General features: G+C 39.1%; 1 protein-coding gene across 2 annotated transcripts in view; it reads right to left on the bottom strand.

The window, feature by feature from the left end:
• EXOC4 (exocyst complex component 4) overlaps positions 1-20,610 on the bottom strand; it is an 811,011-nt gene that overhangs the window by 590,114 nt on the left and 200,287 nt on the right. For both annotated transcript variants that reach the window (XM_043463745.1, XM_043463746.1), the window contains exons 8-9: positions 11,290-11,435; positions 5,834-5,922 (exon numbers count right to left, since the gene is read on the bottom strand). In XM_043463745.1, coding sequence (XP_043319680.1) covers positions 5,834-5,922; positions 11,290-11,435 — 235 coding nt within the window. The remainder of the gene's footprint in view (positions 1-5,833; positions 5,923-11,289; positions 11,436-20,610) is intronic.

Genomic DNA, 20,610 nt, shown 5'->3' with positions numbered 1-20,610 from the left:
AAGAATATTAAATACCCCAAAGGAGGGGGAATCAATTTTCATACACTATTTTAGAACTTAAAACAGAAGCACTAACTCTAACAGATTAAGGTTATTTTGAAATAATTATACGCAATTTTAACCAAAAAAAGTACTTCTTTTTTAGGCATGTCACCTGTATATTGTTACTGAGTTATTAACAAAGTCATTAAGCAAAATTTTAATGACTACAAAAAATTTTCTTATCAGATTTCAGGATATAAAACTTTACAAGTTCTTATATTTAAGGCTGTGGAACAAAAGAGTGGTATGAGTATAAAATCACTGTGCCTCACTCACTTCAGCCAAAATGTCCCTGAAAATGTATGCATAAGTGAAATCTTGCTTTCAATGTTCCATTATAGAACAGCTTGCTACTTAGGAGACTCTTATTATAAATTCTCTGTGAAAAGGATAATCAACTCATGGTTAATCTATTTCAAATATTGCCTTACCTTAAGGCAAGGCACCTCCAAGCAGATTAATTACACACAATATTATTAAGTATTCACAACCCCAGTAACCAACAACCCATTAGAGAGAAAAACTCAGAAAATTCAGGTCAGGTCAGTGTAAGAGCCCACTTTTCCCTGATGCCACTACTTCTGTATTTACTATGTAAAGCAAATCCTCTTAGAGAAGTCAATTCTCAAGTGGTTGGAGCTTTACAGACTATTTCAATGTCAGGGCAATAGAAATGCTACTCATTAAACTAATGGGAATAAAACCAATACTCTTAAAGGTGATATGACTGAGAACAAATAGAAGCACTAAATAGCCCCAGGACAGAGAAGAAACTGGAATCGAAACTGAGCATACATTTCAACTTGGATCAGTGACAATTAATGTACTCTACCCACTCGTGAGTTCTAACATCTTTAAAAATGAACATAGACAAATCACAGAACTATAAGTCTGTTTCTTAAAACCCCCCACTAGGGTTTCTCAAATAAGCAAGCTTGAATCTACCTGTAAGATGTTGAGGATAGAGGCCTCCTCCTTCATCATGTATTTTCTAAGTGCCTAATTCAAGTCAAGCATTGTCCCAGGCCGTGGAACACACCACCAATGCTTGCATTCTGAGGGATGTGTAGAAAATTAACAAGTTAACCACTGATTGACCAGTGGAGTATTAATACATCTTTTGTTACCCAAATATTATTGACCAGAGTGTTTCAAAATTCACTTACATAACAAATCGCCAACCATAGGCATTAGTAGCTTCTGCAAAAAATCGCCAGTCAATAATGAAGATGTATATATTTTTTTAATGTATCATGAGGAAAATAAAAAACCTGCTGAGATTAAGAATGCTAGGATGTGAGAAGGGGAGACAGGATGCTGGAAGAGATCGGGAAACAATACTGAGATTTGGGCAGGAGACCCAGACTTGGAAGTCATCTGTATCGAGGCCGCAGGCAAAGCTTGGTTTTGGCTGAGCTCGTCTGGGGAAAGGCCACACAGAGAGCACAGGAGAGATTCCAGGACCAAACCGTGAGACGCTCCACGGAGGCCTCGAGAAGACTCAGAAAGAACATGAGAAAGAGGAACGGAAAACAGCTGCTGAGAGAGGCAGTGAGATGAACACAGAAAAGCAAACACAAAATCTGCCAAGATGGAGGTCACTGGTGACCTTGAGGAGAGCCGACCCAGAGAAACAACGGGAGTGGAGGGGAGGAGAAAATGAGGGATAAAGAGGGGGGCAGCACCCTTCAGTCTGCAACAATCAATTGTTTTACACACTATTTTAATTTCAATCAATTACAGCTATTCTAATATTTTCCAGAGTTTTAATATCTAATTTACCAGTCACCATACCCTCCTAAAAGAGTCAGAAATGGGAACAGCTCTATTTTTCAAATGAGAGGTCCGAGGCACAGGGGACTGATTAACCAAAGAGCTTATTTTGGTCATGGGCTGCAGTGAGTATTTTGACTTTCCTTTTTTTTTTTTTTAAACCCTCATGAGATAATGTGTTCATCAGTTATCTTATTCTCCTGGAGAATCACGCACTAAACCTGAGATGCTATATTCAAGCTAAACATTCATTAAAATGAGTATCTTTCTAAGCGACCACATGGCTGCCTAAGCGGAACAATGAACCAGTCAGTGAAGAGGCTTGGAACAACAGGACGTCTGTGATTAACGGAGACACATACACAAGTTTGATTTCCACCTGTTACCCTGCACACTTGGAAATCGCACCCCCACCTCCTCAGCCCAATTGCCAACAGCAGACTATATAATGAACCATCTGTACCCTGACAGTTACAGCCAACTGAGATGGGTTGATGGTACCAAAGAAATCTCATTTTTTTATTCTTTTCTTCCCCCTTGTGGGTTGTTAGGTTGGGTAACATTTTTAATTGCATGATGAATTGGAAGTGTTGGCAGGAACTGAACTTTTTGTCAGATTTGAGCTTTTTAATGTTACTTTGATGGTCTGTCTTTTACCATGCTCCTACAACAGAAGGAAGAGCTGACCTCATGAACCAAACCACTGCAGCTATATGGTGTTAAGAGAAGTGACGAAAATCCCCTGCCAGTTTCTCATGATGTGACTGAAATATTCAGCTACACCTTTTCAGGGTAAGCTGAAATGTGGATCTCACTGTGGTCCTCGGACCAGTCAGATTAATAGAATAACTGAGAAAGAATGACCATTTTTAATGGAAAATTGGTATGACACCCCCCACCTTTTTTCCCTGAAATATTAAAAGCATTCTTCAGAGAAACTCGGGCTGCTAAATGAAACACTACCAAACTTGTACAATAATTGGTCAGGTGATATAGTCTCTCACCAAGCATGTGATGTGTCAGTTCAGTTCAATTATTTTTTAATGACTATTGTGAACATGATATGTTTGCTAGCTACTCTCTACCTGTAACCAGAGATAAATGCGCCTGCTTTGCTCAACACAGGTAAGTACAATAGACTGTTGCTTGAAAGTTCCATATTTCAATTAACTTGTTGAAAGACGGGAAGTTCCTAGTTAAGATTATGATGATTCTTTAATTAACCACCCTTGCAGAATGAAAGTCCTCTGTAATTTAACTGGATTTTAATGTTTTTCAATTATACACAGCAATGCTGTCATAGGCCAGACAGCTCAAGAGCAATATTTGTACTTAATAAAGCCATGTATAACTGCAAAGAACAAAAATGTATTTATGTATAGGCTCTGCTGCTGCTAAGTCACTTCAGTCGTGTCCAACTCTGTGCAACCCCATGGACTGCAGCCTACCAGGCTCCTCCGTCCATGGGAATCTCCAGGCAAGAGTACTGGAGTGGGGTGCCATTGCCTTCTCCATGTATAGGCTCTACTTCAGCCTAAACTTAAAAGCAAATGGAAACCTAGGAAGCTGATAATGGCTGTCAGTGGTCCCATCTCCTTTGGGCCTCCTAACTTCTGAGTGGTAAGCTGTCCATCCTACTTTAGACCTTGTCCATCCTACTTCAGACCGCTACCACCCATATTCCTCCTGTCAGTGAGTCAGTCAGTCTTTATCGAACATATACCATACCAGGCACTGTGCAAAGCACAGGAAATAAAGAAGCATTTCCCTCTCAGAGCTTACACTTCAGTGGCCGACTCAAAACAGTGAGCATCAATCCACACTCCAGTGCACAAAGTGATCAGAAAGGGAACACTAAATGTATGAGCACACAGCAGGGGGAATGAGCTCAGAGAGAGGTAGAAACTGTGTGTGTGTGGTTTTTTGGGTGGTGGGGAGGAGGTTAGTTAGGGAGAGGAGGGACCAGCAGGGTAAATGATAAATTTAAGTAGGAAAGCTGAGTAGCATTTAGCCCAATGAGGAGACAAACAGAATGTATGTGAAAACTCTACAGTGACATAACTAGTAATAACAACATCTGAGGAGGAAGGCATTAGAGTTACTACACGCCAGGCACTTTTCTTAACACTGTTCACAGCTTTACTCACCTAACTTTCATAACAACCTCATGGGGTAGGCACTGCTATTTTTATCCCCATCTAGAGATAAGCAGAGGCATAGAGCTTCTGAAGCTAGGAAATCGGGAGCTAGGTTTGAAACGCAGGCAATATGGGCCCAGAATCCTCTACTCTTCATTGATTGGCTATTACTGTCTCTCAGGAGATCATGGACCACGACTGGGGAGGAGGGCAGAGAAAATCCCTCCACATGGCTAGAGCAGACTGCTTACTCACTGGGCTTACTATCTAACCAAAAAGAAGAATCTAGTGCATACTTATATGTGCTCAGTCATGTCTGACTCTGCGACCTCAAGCACTGTGGCCCACCAGGCTCTTCTATCCATGGGATGTTCCAGGCAAGAATACCAAAGCGAGTTGCCAGTCTCTTCTCCAGGAGATCTTCCCAACCCAGAGATCATATACTAGAAGCCAGGTGAAAAGGAATTATATGGGTAAATTTTAAACTATTCCTTAAGCCAACTCTGAATTCACAAATGAACTCTGTGAGATGATTTGCTAGACCCCCTACCTGGCAGTTCAAGTATAATCAGTCCTACAAGAATGTGTGTTCCAAAACTATCATTGCCTTCCAAGCTTTGCAGTTCATCCTACATTGCTAGGAGGTCGCTGGCTGCAGCGACCTGGATCACATTCCTCCTTCACTCCTTGTCTGACCACACAGCGGGTCACTCCTTCACTTATTCCAAATCTAACTACTCTCCATACTCCTCCACTTCAAGACTCCAAGACACACACTTCATGTTTTCTAGAACATATAGCAACACTTTAGTACTAAATAAGATGCTGGTAAGCTAATGTCCTTTTCCTTATATCCTCAAACATATTTCTAGGTTTTTAATTCTAGAAATTAAATCTAAAGAATCATTCCCTTCCCTCAACAAACAGCAATTTATGCCTACCACCTGCTTAGCTGTTAACCACTGACTGTCTGATATTGCTTGGTTTCTGGAGGGGCTTTTGTGTTTGTTTGTTGTAGGTGCACCATGGGGCACCTTAACTCCGCAACTAGGGATTGAACCTGCGTCTCCTGCATTGCAAGGCAGATTCCTAACCACTGGACCACCAGGGAAGTCCCTGATATTGATATTCCTCCCTTACTTTCACAACTGGATCTTCAGGCTCTATCTTTTATTTGTACCAGACAATTTCCACCCCTTTCAGTGCTTGCCTGTGCTGCATTTAGCAGGCCTCACGAACCTTTCTTGATTGATCACATTTACCATGATTAGCGTCCTTTTGATCACAGGGGAAAAAAATGTTATTGGCATGATTTTTTTTTATTTAATTAGATTTACTTATTTTCTTAAGTATTTTCTCCTTCAGATTTCAACTCTTTAGTAACCACACCTAAGTATCAAATATCCTGTGTATCAAAGCTATGTTCATCAGCACACGCTGTCTAAAGGCATCCTTCTTCCCTTTAAATAATGACAGAGGCAGCATCTGCCCTTTTCCAAATCTCAAGCATTCCTGTGATACTCCAGAAAGTACTGAAAACAATAATTAAAATAACCATGGCAGCCACAGAAGAGGGGCATTCCTCTCGACGGTGACTGGAATCATGTCCGTCATCTTTAAGCAAGAAGAAATTGCCCTCCTTCTCTTTTCACTTTGAGTTCGCACTTGAATGGTGGCAGGTCTATAAATCCTGCGGCCATACTAACAGTTTTAGCGGCTTGGTGGCAGATGGGAAATGACAGAAGAAACAGATTACCAAGTGTTTAAATCTTTGCTATTGTGAAAGAATCCTAAGAATGCAGACCTCAAATTCACATGCTATAGACACTTCAGATCTTCCTCCAGAAAACGAGTTTTTCCAGGGAGGGTCAGTTACCCACCTTGAAGTTCTCCGCTCCGACTGTACAGCTCCCTTCTCTGTTCTCGCAAGTAGGCGCTCATGCTGATGGCGTGGGAGGAGGATTCGAACCTGCAATGAAATGCAGCAAAAAACACACAGTGAGGGAGTACCCAAATAGGTTGTGTCCAGCATCCCCAAAGTATCCTACTCCATCCGTGGGATGCTCCGTAGTGTTCCACGACCAAGACGTCCTGATCCAGGGCAGGCTGCCATGGATCAAGATTTGTGAATGGTATTCCTGGTGAAATGCTCCTCCATGACAGTATTTGGGTCTTCTGCTCATTCTTGATTTCAACTGATACAACTTGATCTCTTGCAACTTTCTTTGGTCTTCAGATCACTCGCCATGATCCCTATACACAATCCACAAGAGCATCTCATAAAGTCATTCTGACTTTCCTCCTATGCCACCCAAAAGCCTTCAGTGGCTGCCAGCTGCCACCACAGAAACACTGGCTCCTCGGAGCCAAACTCTTGCCTTTCCAACTAGTGAGAGGATGAGCAGAGTGGGCTGCCTGAAGTGATGTTAAATAGCTACACCGAGAAACAAGACATCTGCGGTCTCTCCAGAACAGCCCTCAAAAACCATATACTTTCTAAGCAGCTGTCAGGATTCTCACCTGCCACCTGCCACATAAAATACTTCTAAAAATACCAAGCTACACAATGTCTGTTCACATCTCCCCAGGAACGGTTTCAGAGGCTAGAGACATGGTGGATGGGTTCGTGATCTAGAACATGTCTTAAAAAGCTAAAATGACAACAAAGTGAATAAAAACAGAAACAAATCATAGTCTTGAAAGTAACTTGCAGAGGGACTTCCCTGGTGGTCCAGTGGCTAAGACTCTGGGCTCCCAATGTAGGAGGTCTAGACTCAATCCCTGGTCAGGGAACTAAGATCCCGAATGCCACAGGGCACAGACAACAATAAATAAATAAAAAGGCACCAATTTCTTTAATTAGAAAGAAAAGGTAAAGGCATTGTTCATTCACTCACTCATTCTTTAAAAAATAAAAAAGAGTAACTTGCAGATAAGGAACAACAACAAACAGGAAAAATTATGATTATATCAAACAGTAAATCCTTCGATGTGCTAAGAAATCCCATTTCAAACCTAAGGCTTTCAAAGCCAGGATAACAGGCTGACAGGAGAAATCCTTCTAAGAATTATAGCCACTCAGGGGTAAACACAATGAATGAGCATCAGTGATAATGGGACAGGTTTCTGGTCACAACAAAGGAGCCCCAATATTTTCTTAATTATGCCTTCTTTATCCATTCCTTGACAAGGAAGATGAATACCAGGATGAATGTCAGTGTGAGGGAAACACTTGAGTTACTTGATCCTTCTCTGCACCCTGCCAAGAACTGAGGGCACGAGCAGCCAGAAGGAAGGCAAAGTGCACAGTACTTCAAAAGTGCCACCTGCCAGCCAAGAGCTGACAAGAAACCACTGACCTCCAGAAAACACACTGACAGCTACTGATCAGAAACGGCAAGGAGGAAAAAAAAAAAACTCGAGCAAAGACTAGAAAGGCACACGGAATACCATAAGAGAAGACTTAAATACACCCAATTAACCTTGGCTAGGGGCAATTAAAGAGAGCAATAAAGTTCTTCATGGATGTGATAAGAACAGAGGACTTGCCAGAATCTGAATCCTTTATGACCTGGTGCATTTTTACTACTTGGGAATCCTCTTTGTGTTTGCAACAAGCCACAGATTGATACAATTTTACAGTAAAAAGAGACAAGAAGGATTAGCCAGTCTCACCTCATTTTACAGCCAAAGGCATTAAAGGCCACTCAGACAGGAGAACAGCCCTGACTCACATGACTCATTAATGGTGGAACCAAGACAAGAAGCAGGCAGATCTGTAAGAATGGCCTAATTCTGTGTGAGTGATGAGTTTTATTACTATGCAATAATAATAAAGGTGTAATGATTTCTTAAGTTCACTTACTTACTTTCAATAACTTACGTTTTCCAAAACCACAATTTCAAGATTGGTTAGGCGTCTAAAAATGCTCATATGGTCTGATGTTCAAAGTCAGGGGTGAGGGGTGACAGCATGAAATCCAAACACCCTGAAACTTGCTTTTGGCAACATGCGTAGACTGAAAATGGTCAGTTGGGCTTGAGGAGGGAAGAGGAGGATGAGGAGGGGTGGAGGAAGGAAGGCAGGGGAGAGAGGAAAGAAAAGGCCTAACGGTAGGCCTTAGGCAGTACTTGAGGCAGTCATAGCTGCCTCCATCAATCACCTTTCTCCCACTGTATCTTGCTTGCTGGCACAGCCTCAATTCTATCTGAGCATCTGTGTCCTCCCTCCCTCTTCACTCAGCAGGAAGATCAGGGGAAGGGGCCCCCTCTCCAGGTGGAGACCTATTACCACAGATGAACTCTCACTGGTTTAAAGACAGTCACCATGGTCTCCTTCCCCTTGCCAGTGACTGGTTCAGGAATGGGCCTCAGACCTAGTTTTCTTGAGGAAAACTTGCAGAGGGGCTTTGCCACTGGCAGAAAAGATTAACAAATGGATGACTAACCATTACTCATGAATTAAAAAGGATTTGAAATGGTAAAGCCATCTTGGAAGACAGTTCCATGGTATCTTACAAAGTTAAAACACAGTCCTACCATGTGATCCAGCAATCACGCTCCTGGGCATTTACCCAAATGAGTCAAATACTGACACTGACCTTAAAACCTGCAAATGAATGTTTATCACCACTGTATCCATAACTGCCAGAAGCTGGAAGCAACCAAGATGTCTCTCAGTAATTGAAAGGGAAAACTGTGGTACAGTCACAAAACTAGTATTATTTAGCAACACAAAAGATGCCACAAAAAGACATGGATGAACGTTAAAGGCATATTACTAAGTGAAAGAAGTCAGTCTGAAAAGACTGGGTATCGTATGATTCTAACTGTAAGACATTCTAGAAAGAGCAAACTACAGAGATAGTTTAAAAGCAAAAAAAAGATCAGTCATTTCTAGGGGTTTGGGAGTAAGGAAAAGAAGGAGGAATAAGTAAGTGAAAAACAGGATATTTAGGGCAGTGAAATTACTCTCTTAGATACTGTAATGGTAGATACATGACATCATGTATTTCTCCAAACCAGTGGAACTATATACAACACAGAGAGGGAACGCTAATATAAACAAAGGACTTTAATAATGATGCATCGACGTTGGTTCCTCAAGTGTAACTGATGTGCCACGCCTAAGCAAGATGTTAATCAGAGGAGAAACTGTGGAGCAGAGGAACATAAGGGAAATCTCTGTACATAAGGGAAATCAATTTTTCTGCAAATCTAAAATGGCTACAAAAAATTAAGCCTATTAATTAAAAAAAAAGATTTGTGGGGTGAATCACACACTTTCCTTGACACCACCATTTTTACTGGAGTGGGACTGAATGTGAAGAGAAAAGGAAAGGATGGAGTCCATGATGATACTGTATTGGTGAATTGAGGAATCCTCTATAGTCACTCTTATGTGTGAGGTAATAACCTTCTTACAAGTTAACCTATTCACTTGGGGTCCTATGTTACTTGCAGACTAAAGCATTTTAACTCATACTACAAACAATCTGTGAATAAAACTGTGTCGTGTTTTGTTTTTTTTTTTAAATAACAAATTCAACAAACAGAATGGATTTTACTACAGTATGGGCACAGGAAATCTCCTCTCCTCAAAACTACAAGATAAATGAACTGTTGAAACCTTCCTTAATGATTAAGAACTCTCCTGATAGAAAACAAATCTCAAAAGTGAATCAATAGAAGATACTGGACTTCCAAATATTCAAAAAGAAGGAATTGACAACACTGGGATGCATTTCTGTACTCACTTTACATGCTTAGATTTACAGATTTTTAAATATTTATTAATCCTCACAAGAACATAGGTTAACCAAGATTTAAATCCTGTTTCTACCACTTGCTAGTTATGTGAACTTATGTAAGTTCCTTAACCTCTTGTGTGTCAAGTTTTAAATTTTTTTTAAAAAACAAACTGAATTTTGGAATCAAGTTTATAGAAAAGATACAAAACAGTACAAAGAGTTTCTGTATACTTTTCACCCCAAACCCTCCCTAATGTTAATGTCTTACATAATTGCAATACATTTTGTTGCATCTAATAAATTAACATGGGTATGATACTGAACTACAGACTTCATTTGAATCTCACAAAAGTGTTCCACTAATAAACTTTCCCTGTTCCAGGATACCACACTGCATTTAGATCATGTGTAATTTTGACAAATAGACTTCAGTTTCCAATGAGCTTTTTCTTTACCATGTATGTTGTCCAATAACCCCCTCTGACTAGTGCTGAGCAGAGGAAGTCACTGACCATGAGAATGAACAATACCAGTAGTGCTTTGTAGCCTTTGTTTCCCAAAGCACTGCTAACTCAGGGGAAGGGCTGGCTTTGCTCCCAGGAAGGTTTAGCAATCTCCTGAGAAGCTTAAGAGCTGCTTTTGATTGGGAGTCCCTTCATGGCCTCCACCAATACCATGCACTCATGGTACCATCACAAGTACTTACTTGTCTGTCTTCTTTACTAAATTGTATGTGTCTAAGGGGTCAGTGCCTCATTTTTTTTTCATGTGTAAAAGAGGATGAAAAATAGTACCCACACCCGTAAGATTTTTATAATGAATGAGTAAATGAGATAATCCATGAAAATGGCTTTATGCCTTGGCTAACACTTAGTAAGGACTCAGAAGTGTTAACTACTACTCTTGCTGCCCAAATTTGATATAATCTGAATTAAATTATGATTAATTTGAGACTCTCCTGAAAAATCCATTTACCACAGTGCCTGGTACATAGTAAGCACTTGAGTAATGGTAGCTGTTACTGCTATTACTATTAATGTTAATAATCATATTAACTGTTAGCTGTTAACAAACTGACACTAACTTATGACCAGCTGAGGAGGGCAGTTGGTCATAATAAGGAAAAAAGAATGTCCACATTATTCTTTTATTAATTCAAGTAAAACCCAATACTACTTAGCTAGCTTTATAATTTTATTAACAAAGGTTGTTTCTTGGCACTTGGGGCCTTTGCAAAGGCTAAAATACTTCATTTCCTTTCATTCCATATAAAATTCCCCAGAAACAAGAAGGGAATTTCTCTTCATTTTATATAAGAATACCCAGAAATGAATTCCAGAATTTTTTTTTGAAAGTTTTAGATAGTCCAGCAACCATAGTTCAAAATAGCCACTTCTCTTACAGAAGACGAAAATACACAAAATTGAATATATATATTCAGTATATGAGAGGAATATATATCGCTATCATAATTCTTTCAAATCAACTTTAACTGGGTGAAATAATGACTGTTAATAAAGTAGAAAACCATTCAGCTTGGATCTAACACATCTGAACATCTATCTTACCAGCAGGGAGATACTTACTTGAAAAGAGAATTTTTTGGCCTTTGAGGCTTCTTCTTGGCAAAAAAGGCTGCACAGTCGCGTCCACTGCTGGCATAACTGAGCTGAGCTGATGGTTCAGAGGCCGTACGTGTATTTTTCATATCCAAGTACTCAGTCAACAGCATCTGTACAAGCAGACAAACAGCTTAAAATTAACATGCACCTTCATGATACGCTATTAGGAAAAAGCAATTTTAAAACCATGAAGACCTTATTCTAAAACCTCCTTGACTAAGAAGGATATTAACCTAGCTATTCATTATTTCTAGTAGTAGACCTAAGGAAAGATTCATTATGGCCAGAAAGTCATCGATTTGCTACCCATGCCTAAAACTGAGAACAGGGTATAGTGGGCATTTGCACATGGGGGTAAACGGGAAGTTTTTATTGAGAGTCTACTATGTGTCAGGCATGAAGTTGGGTGAGTCAAGCAATATAATCCTGCAGTCATAATTTAATCCTCATTATTCCAAATTATAGCAGCATCAGCAGTAATGCCGTAATGTTTACTGAGGGCTTACTATTTTGCAGGCAAGGGGCCAATCCATTTAGATGTGTTACTTCATTTAAAGAACAAAATCTTATCAGGGAGGTCAGTTCTCAGAACATAGACAAGGAAATGAACCAGCAATCTAAAACACCTGCCAACCAGGCCAGCGGAGGCCACAGTGGACTAAGTGGTCTTGACCTGCAAATCATTTCAAGGGCCACTATTCATCTGCAGAGCTTCAAAGCAACAAAAGCAACAGGTTTTTTTTGTTTGTTTGTTTGTTTTAATCACTACTGCCAGCAGATCCTGCTTATAAAAATCAATCCACTTCAGAGCTTCAAGGGTTCGGGGGCCTGGGCTAGAATCAGTTGTACTATCTCTAGGACAAGTGTAGTAAAAAGTCCCCACTGTTCGGAAAGAAAACAACAGATCTGGAATAGAAATCACCACAGTTCCTAAGAATATCTAACCTGGGACTAAAGTCTATCAACTCACTTCTATAATCATTTGCCACATTTACAATTTCACGATAACCAAGTGGTATACAGTACATGTAGGCAAACAATTCTATCCATGAGGGAAGTGAAAGCTTTTCAGACTCAGGGTCCCATAATCACTAGTATCCCTGCATAGAGGGGTGTGTGTGTGTGTGTGCATGTGTGTAATCATTCATTCAAAGTGTGAGAACCATATTAAGCATTATCATCAAAAAACATTTATGAAGCACCTGTGAATATACTGCTCCAAGTAAGTTTTAAAGCTGATTATGTCTCTATTATGATCACATACATGTTACTGAGTACTTACCACATATTAGGCATTTTGAAAACATGACCTTACTCAATCCTCAAATCTATGAATTGTTACTAATTGTAATTTAGAGATGAGGAAAGTGAGAATTAGTGGTGTTAAAAAAAACGAGCCCATGTGGGTGTGGGGGAGCAGGAGTTAACAGGAAATTTATCTACCCTCCAGCTTCTCTGATAGCTCAGTTGATAAAGAATCCGCCTGCAATGCAGGAGACTCTGGTTCGATTCCTGGGTTGGGAAGATCCCCTGAAGAAGGGATAGGCTACCCACTCCAGTATCCTTGGGCTTCCCTTGGGGCTCAGCTGGTAAAGAGTCTGCCTGCAATGCAGGAAACCTGGGTTTGATCCCTGGGTTGGGAAGATCCCCTGCAGAAGGGAAAGGCTACCCACTCCAGTATTCTGGCCTGGAGAAGTCCATGGACTGTATAGCCCATGGGGTTGCAAAGAGTTGGACACGACTGAGTGACTTTCACTTTCACTTTCTCTATGCTCCCCATCAATTTACTATGAGCTTTAAAATGCTCTTTAAAAAACTGAAAAGAAAAAGAGAGGGAAGGAAGGAGGGAAGAAGAAACTAGCCTAAGGTCTTATATTTACAGTGTAACAGGTCAGGATTTCAACTGAGGTTTAGTTCACACCAGTCTGTTTTCTTGCCCATGGCAGTCCACTCTCACTAACTGCATAAAACCTATCAATGAGACTGATTACAGGTGTCAGTGAATGGACTTTTGTTGTTGCTGTTTAGTCACTAAGTTGTGTCTGACATTTTTGAGACCCCATGGACTGTAGCCCACCAGGCTCATGGGAGTTCCCAGCAAGAATACTGAAGTGGGTTGCCATTTCCTTCTCCAGGGGATCTTCCTGACCTAAAGATCAAACCTGCATCTCCTGCGATGGCAGGCAGATTCTTTACCATTGTAGCCATCAGAGAAGCCCCTATGGGCTTATTTCATCCTCTGCACAATAAATGTACTTTATTTTATTTTCTGTACAATAAAGAGTTCACTGGGAAAGAATAAAACATGTTAAGGGATTGGTCAAAGTTTTCTTTTTTTTCTTTATGAGGTCCCTGGAGTATTACTTAGTATGCTGATGAAGTAATAAAATGACAAGTACTATCTCTGTTAATGTATCACCCAAATTGCACAATAGTCAGACAATTGAACTGGGTCTCTAGTAACAATTCCAGTGAGGGACTCAATTATTTTGCAGATTTAGCACTGATGTTAATAAAGTTTGCAGGAATCTGTGATCAAAACAAGGTGAGTAAATCAGATAAGAATTTCAACTTGTTGACATCTTTCAAATTTCAACATAGAATGATGTCTACAAATACCCTGGTTTCACTTAAACATTGTTTATTACACCAACATGACAGAATTATGTTTCTACCAAAGCCACACTACACCAAAGTAATTCTTCTGAAGTAATTATTGTCCTAGAAATCAATGACTGTCCTTTTATAATAAAATATTGGCTGACCAGGACATAAGTAAGCAGTATCCTTAAAATCCAGGTGTTTTATGATCATTGTTCTTTTTCGCCACATCCCCTTAATTATTAGAGCTCAGGATTCTTAGCCTTTCTATTCACCAGCTTCTCCCATTCTATCTAAACACATGTACTATTTCCAATACATTTTTTTGTCGACAAATATCTTGCTTTGGTTCTCACAATCTATTATCTTTTTTCCTTTCTGTCTTTTGGTTCTAAACTTCAAAAAGCAGTCTCCACACATACTATGTCCCCTACCATAATGTGGTATTTATCCCTCTTTTCTCTCCCAAGCTTCAATCCTACATCTGTGACTTCATGCCTGACCTATTCACTTATTTCACATAAAATCAATCCCAAATTCTGAAACCTAAATCTTCCTCCCACAAAAATTAGTAATTCCTTCTTTCAACTTTCTGTTTAGTATTTTCTTACTGTCACTGATCTCCAGGTTTGGTTTAAAACTTCAGAACAATCTTTAATACATTCCCTTATCCTTTGTATTCACAAAGGAGTTAGTGTCCAAATTCATTAATCTCTTTCTCAATTCTGTAAATTTGCCCCTTCTGGTCCATTCTGACAGTCACCACGTTAGTTCAACTCATGCAGTTTTCCTCACTGAGTTCTCTGTCTCCCATCTCTTATTCTTCCAATCCTCTTACACCTTCAATACAGTGGTTTTCCTTAAAAAAAAAAAAGTTGCTCCAAAAAAGTGTAAAAGTGACTTTATCTACAAAACAGAAATAGGGTTACAGACATAGAAAACAAACGTGCACAGTTACCAGGGGGCAAAGGGGCAATTAGGATTGACATATACACACTAAACAAAGAACAAAGTGCAAGTGTGAGTCGCTCAGTTGTGTCTGACTCTGTGCGACCCCTGGGCTGCACCCCACCAGGCTCCTCAGTCCATGGGATTCGCCAGGCAAGAATATTGGAGTGGGTTGCCATTCTTTTTTCCAGGGGATGGTCCTGACCCAGGGATCAAACCCGGGTCTCCTGCATTGCAGGCGGATTCTTTTACCATCTGAGACACCAGGGAAGCCCACATAAAATAGGTAACTAAGAAGAACCCACTGTATAGCACAGGAACTCTGCTCACTACTCTGAAATGGCCCGCCTGGGGAAAGAATCTAGAAAAGAGTGGATGGATTTATGTATAGCTGATTCACGCTGCTGCATACCTGAAACTTACACATTATTGACTCGACTCCAATAAAAATCATAAAGAAAAAAAAAACACACACACACAGTTGCTGCTACCGTCACAAGGCTCCTCATCTCACCATTTACAACAATCTGACCTCAATATTCCAATCATCTCATTCTCCTCAAGATGAAGCCAGCACTCCAATCAAGATCACAGACTTAACTTTCGCCTGTATATGCCTGGGCCCTCTCATTTCTGGAATGTCTATCCTAGATTACCCTTCTCCCCTAACAGACCCTTTCAAAAAACAGTTCCAATATTTTCTCTTCAACAACTCCTTTCCCAGGCCACTGGAGATGAGCTGTCTCCTTTTCTGAGCTCCTCAAGTACCCACTTTACATATCAGTAAATAAGTATTCATCCAAAACTGCCCGATACTATTAGCTGTTATAATGAAAAGATGCCTCACCATTAATAAATAGGAGGAACTTTATGTTCCTTAAAGCATTATATTTCTTTACTTCCACCACAGCTATGCAAGATACCAGTGAACCAAAAAATATAGGGAACCACTGAATTTTTTATAAAGCAAGTGATGAGAAGCCTTGATGTATATATGTTGTTAGATGCAAATCAGCGATAATCTCCAAAGCAGAAAGAGCCCTATAAATGAGTCCAGAGTACAAAAACCTACACTGCGAATAAAGAAAGAAAGGGAGAGGTGCAATTTTAACCACAGGCTCTGTGATGTCTGCTTCCTTCATTGTGTTTCCCTCTCTTTCCTAATAACGTTCACCACCAGCTGAAAAATACTGCTTTAAAACAGGTAAAGTTTTATGTTGACACTCAAGTTGGCAAAGGCGTAATTTTTTTTTTAATATCTCAAAGAACAAATAGCCCCTATTCTACGATGCCTGAAATGTGTCTGAATTAGGTTAAATCTTCTACTACAGAGTCTTGACACAAACACCAGATGCTTGGTATTAAAATATAACCATATCATTTCTCGGTGATTCTACATCATTGTGGATAACATACTGCATCTTCGAAATTGTACATAAATTTCCTAAGTGCTCACAGATGAGTTCAAATTTCCATTTTTATGAAAAGAAATAAGCTATACAGCTTGTCTTTTGCCTGGGGAAAATCACCCAAGATTGGAATTCTGGGGTCAGAGGGCATTCATACAGTATCAAATATATTCTGCCCACAGAAAATCTGCAGAAGATAATTCTTGGCTTTACATTCCTTCTAATCTCAGACATGCATCCTTTTTCTCTTTGTAAGTACCAGGAAGTACTATCTCTTGTTGATCAGGAGTGCAAAAAATTAAAAGACAGAGTTAATATCTGTGCTTTAAGTTTAACTTAAAAGGTGTTCATTTGTACTGGGTTGGCCAAAATGTTTGTTCAGGGTTTTTCTACATGGTATTATGGGAAAACCCCACCTTTCTGTTCAACTTAATAAAACTGAAGACAAGAAATATGAAAATATAGTTGAAAAGTACCTGAAAAATCTATATATACCAGTGATATCATGATTCAAATGTATTTACTGAGTATCTGGTATGTTAGATGGTTCTGTGGTAGAAGCAAAGAAATAGAATGCTTTAGCAGAGCATACAAACTGGGATGGTCAGGCCATCTCTTCTGCTAGAATACTGATCAGCAGTTGCTAAGATGCTAGTCAGAAATTCCATGATATACAAAGCAGGGCCAAGATGTTGAGATTTATAACATGCTCTAACACTGATAACATCATTCTGAATGAATCCCTCATTTACTATATAGTCCTCTTTATTCAATATATTAACTATGGCTGCTTGTGGTTATACATGAAGAGTTTTGTTTTAAAATAAATGCAAGATTTACAGACTTAGAACTAACACAAAACCTATTATTAGCTTCTCCATTTATCCAACTAGCTACTTTCTGAAACATCAAGATCCTTTTAGATACTTAATATGGTAAATCCTTTTTAGTGTCTTCCAGCTTACAAAATCCTCACCTCACATAAGGACTGTTTCCCAGCCATTAATGGACATGGGAGGAGCCAGGCCTGTACCCTGGGATCTCTCTAGGTCAGAATCTACCTTGCCAGGGAAACAGCCAACCCTCAATCAGCCAGTCAGATTTCTCTCTCCCAGGAATGTGTTAGTGGGATATAGCCTGTGCTGGTGAATGTAAGTGAGGAGATGTAAATACTCTGGGGCAACCATCTTTTACCATGTGGATGAAAAATCACAGAAAGCCAATCTGCACAGAGAGAATAAAGAAGAACCAGAGAACCAGAGAGAAACAGAAGACTCACAGGAGAAAGATTCACAGTTTGCAAACTAAGTTTTCCATGGTGTAAAGGTCTCAAACTTATCTGATAAGGTCTTAGACTTTCTACCTTTGGGTCCCGCAATATATCCTTACAGTCTTCAGTATGTTTTCCTTATTTTTTCCTTATAATAATCTGAATGAGTCTTTGTTTCTTCATTAAGCTATCTCTGGATAAATGAATATATACTAATATGCATCTATGTATATATTCTATGTATACAGAATATATTCTATGTATAAATAAATATATACTAATAATATACAAATATGCATCTAGCGACATTTATATCACAAATACTCTTTTTGTAAAACACTGTATCTTATGAAAACAGGAGTAGTAGTTTGTGCAAATTTCAACCCCTGCAACTAGGAGAGTGATTCTCCAGACTACAACCTTCAGATGTTCAATGATTTATATCAAAGCCATACCGTATTTGTGTCCCTCTACCAACCCCCTCCCCACCATGAATCTGAGAATTAGATTACTACATGATGGTAGCAGTACTAAGGTGGAAAAAAAAAAATCACCTTGAGCTCCCACTATGAACTAAGGCTCAACTTCCTTATGTGGTACCTTGTATATGCCTATAATAAATACTGCAGTTTTTAATAATTTGCTCTTTTAAAATACAGATGCCCAGGAGTTTCTGTTCTAGGAACAGCAAAGTGGCTTCCAATGGATTAACCCTCATACTGATAATAATTATAAAACCTGGAAAAAAAATTAAAAAAAAAAAAAACAGAAGTTGAAGACGCTGGAGAGGAACCAAATTAGGCAGTAACCTGGAAGAAAGGAAGCACCCTCGGTGAGCTCCCTTGGCTTTCCCCCCAGAGAATCCCTTCCAGTGACCACGGAGTTAGAGTAGAAACCAAGCAGAAACTCCAGTCTCTCTGGACGGTGGACACAAGGCCCAGGTAAAGGCAGACCAGGAGGTCCAGACTTTGAGAACAGAAATCCAGAGGAAGAGGAAGAGCAAAATCAGAGTAGCACACCCCTCAGACTATCACCTTGATTCCAGACACATTAAACAGTAAGACTGCAACAGTGTGATGATACTTTAAAAACTGAGGACCACTATTTACAATCACTACAAACTATCAGATTGCCCCCATAAGGTTGCTAATGAGTGAAATATTAGTAACAAAGAAAAACAGAAAAAGTTATCTTATGAAAATAGCAGTCTTGTTCCCCTAAAGACTAAAATATTCTGCCATAAGAAAAACAGTCATTCTGCAAATAAAAGGCTTAACTATATTCATTATCAGTGGCAATTGTATCATTAAGACTACTATGTATATGGTCTTGTGAATAGTTTCTTAGTGTTCAAAGAAAAAGAAACCAAAAAATTCCAAGAGATACACACGTATTTTTCTGGTCCTCTGTCAAATTCCTGATAAGAAAGTCTCAAAGAGACATTTAGCTTCCCTCAGTCCCCTCAAAAGAAGAGTTTTTAACAAAGAAATCCCAATTTTAGACAGCTTTCAAAAGAAAGTTTTCATTTACTTTAAATTAAACATATTTACTTAATATGTAAACTATGCAAAGTACTGTCCTGGATATGGAAACAAGACTAAAAAAAGTCCTAATATCAAAACAAGTGAATTTTACTACATATAAATTAAAATTTTAAAGGAATTAAAAGTCAAATCAAGCCAAATCAATCAATCCTTCCATCAATTTGCTTATCTGGTCATACAGACACAAGGATGACTACAACACAATAGAGAAAGTAGAAAGCATTGGGTCAAAGAAATTGCAGTGAGCACTTACAGAAGGATAAGATTGCTCCCACCCAGGTGGTTCAGTGGGTAAAGAATCTGCCTGCAATGCAAGAGACAGGAGACACGGGTTTGATTTCTGGGTCAGGAGGATTCCCAGGAGTAGGGCAAGGCAACCCACTCCAGTGTTCTTGCCTGGAAGAATCCCATGGACAAGCGGAGCCTGGTGGGCTACAGCCCATAGCGTCGCAAAGAGTCAGACACGACTGAAGAGATTAAGCATGCACAGGACAACAAAGAGTTTCAAGATCACAGCACTATAGGACAAAAATACAATCTTATAATGCATAAAAAGCAAAAAAAAAAAAAAAAAAAGGCAGAAAGAACAGAAAAAATTAAGAAATGGTGTTGGGGAAATTTCAGGTGTCTTCCATTAACTACAAAATAGTTCAGGTAACATAAAAATGAAGCCTGAGAGAGAAGCCTGGAAAGGTGGGAAATCCACAAACTTCTCTGGGTCTGTAACCCCAGTACTGAAGTCAAGTACAGAATGAGGAGGCAGGAAAAAGCTTTCAATAGGTAAATAAAAAGTTGATGGACGTAATCTAAGTAAATTAATCTGCTAGAATATACAATAATAGATTAGAAGGCAATGGGATTTGTGGGGAAAAAATGAATGATTAAAGAAATAAGATAAAGGGAGGGGACAAGAAAAAAAAAAAAAAAACCTACCAAGATGAATTTTAAAAAACAAAAAGGATTTTAAGCTAAAGTAGTGGTAATGAGTCTTTACAATTAGGCATACATTTCTGAGTTGATGTTTAGAAAAAATATGAAAAAATTTAACCAGCTACTCCAGAAGGAAAGAAGACAAGTTTTAAAATGGCAAAAAAGATTGCACATTCAAGGGACTAAAAAAATATGGTTCCATGAACAATGATCAGGAATACAGGAAAAATGAGTTTGATAGGAACAATAAATTTAGTTTGGAATATAATCCCTTGTGAAGCATATGAATATTCATGTGCACCCTCAAATACATAATTGTGAAAGGGGAAATAATGCTGATGAGATTTCCTTGATTTATACACTAATTAACTTCCATTAGGACTGCTAAGTGTTTGTCTAGGAGTTCTCTGAAGGATACTGTGAAGGACATTATTTTTGAATATTTGTAATCTGATTTTATCCTGTATTTTTAGAACAGCATTGTTGGGGTACAATTTACATACCATAATTGCCATGTTTTTAAGTTTTTAAATAAATGTATAGGTTGTGCAACCAGCACCAGAGTCATTTTAAAATACTTCTA

The sequence above is a fragment of the Cervus canadensis genome, chromosome 3 (assembly GCF_019320065.1).
Source record: "Cervus canadensis isolate Bull #8, Minnesota chromosome 3, ASM1932006v1, whole genome shotgun sequence".
Taxonomy (NCBI): Eukaryota; Metazoa; Chordata; class Mammalia; order Artiodactyla; family Cervidae; genus Cervus; species Cervus canadensis.
This window is presented reverse-complemented; position numbering and strand designations above follow the sequence as displayed.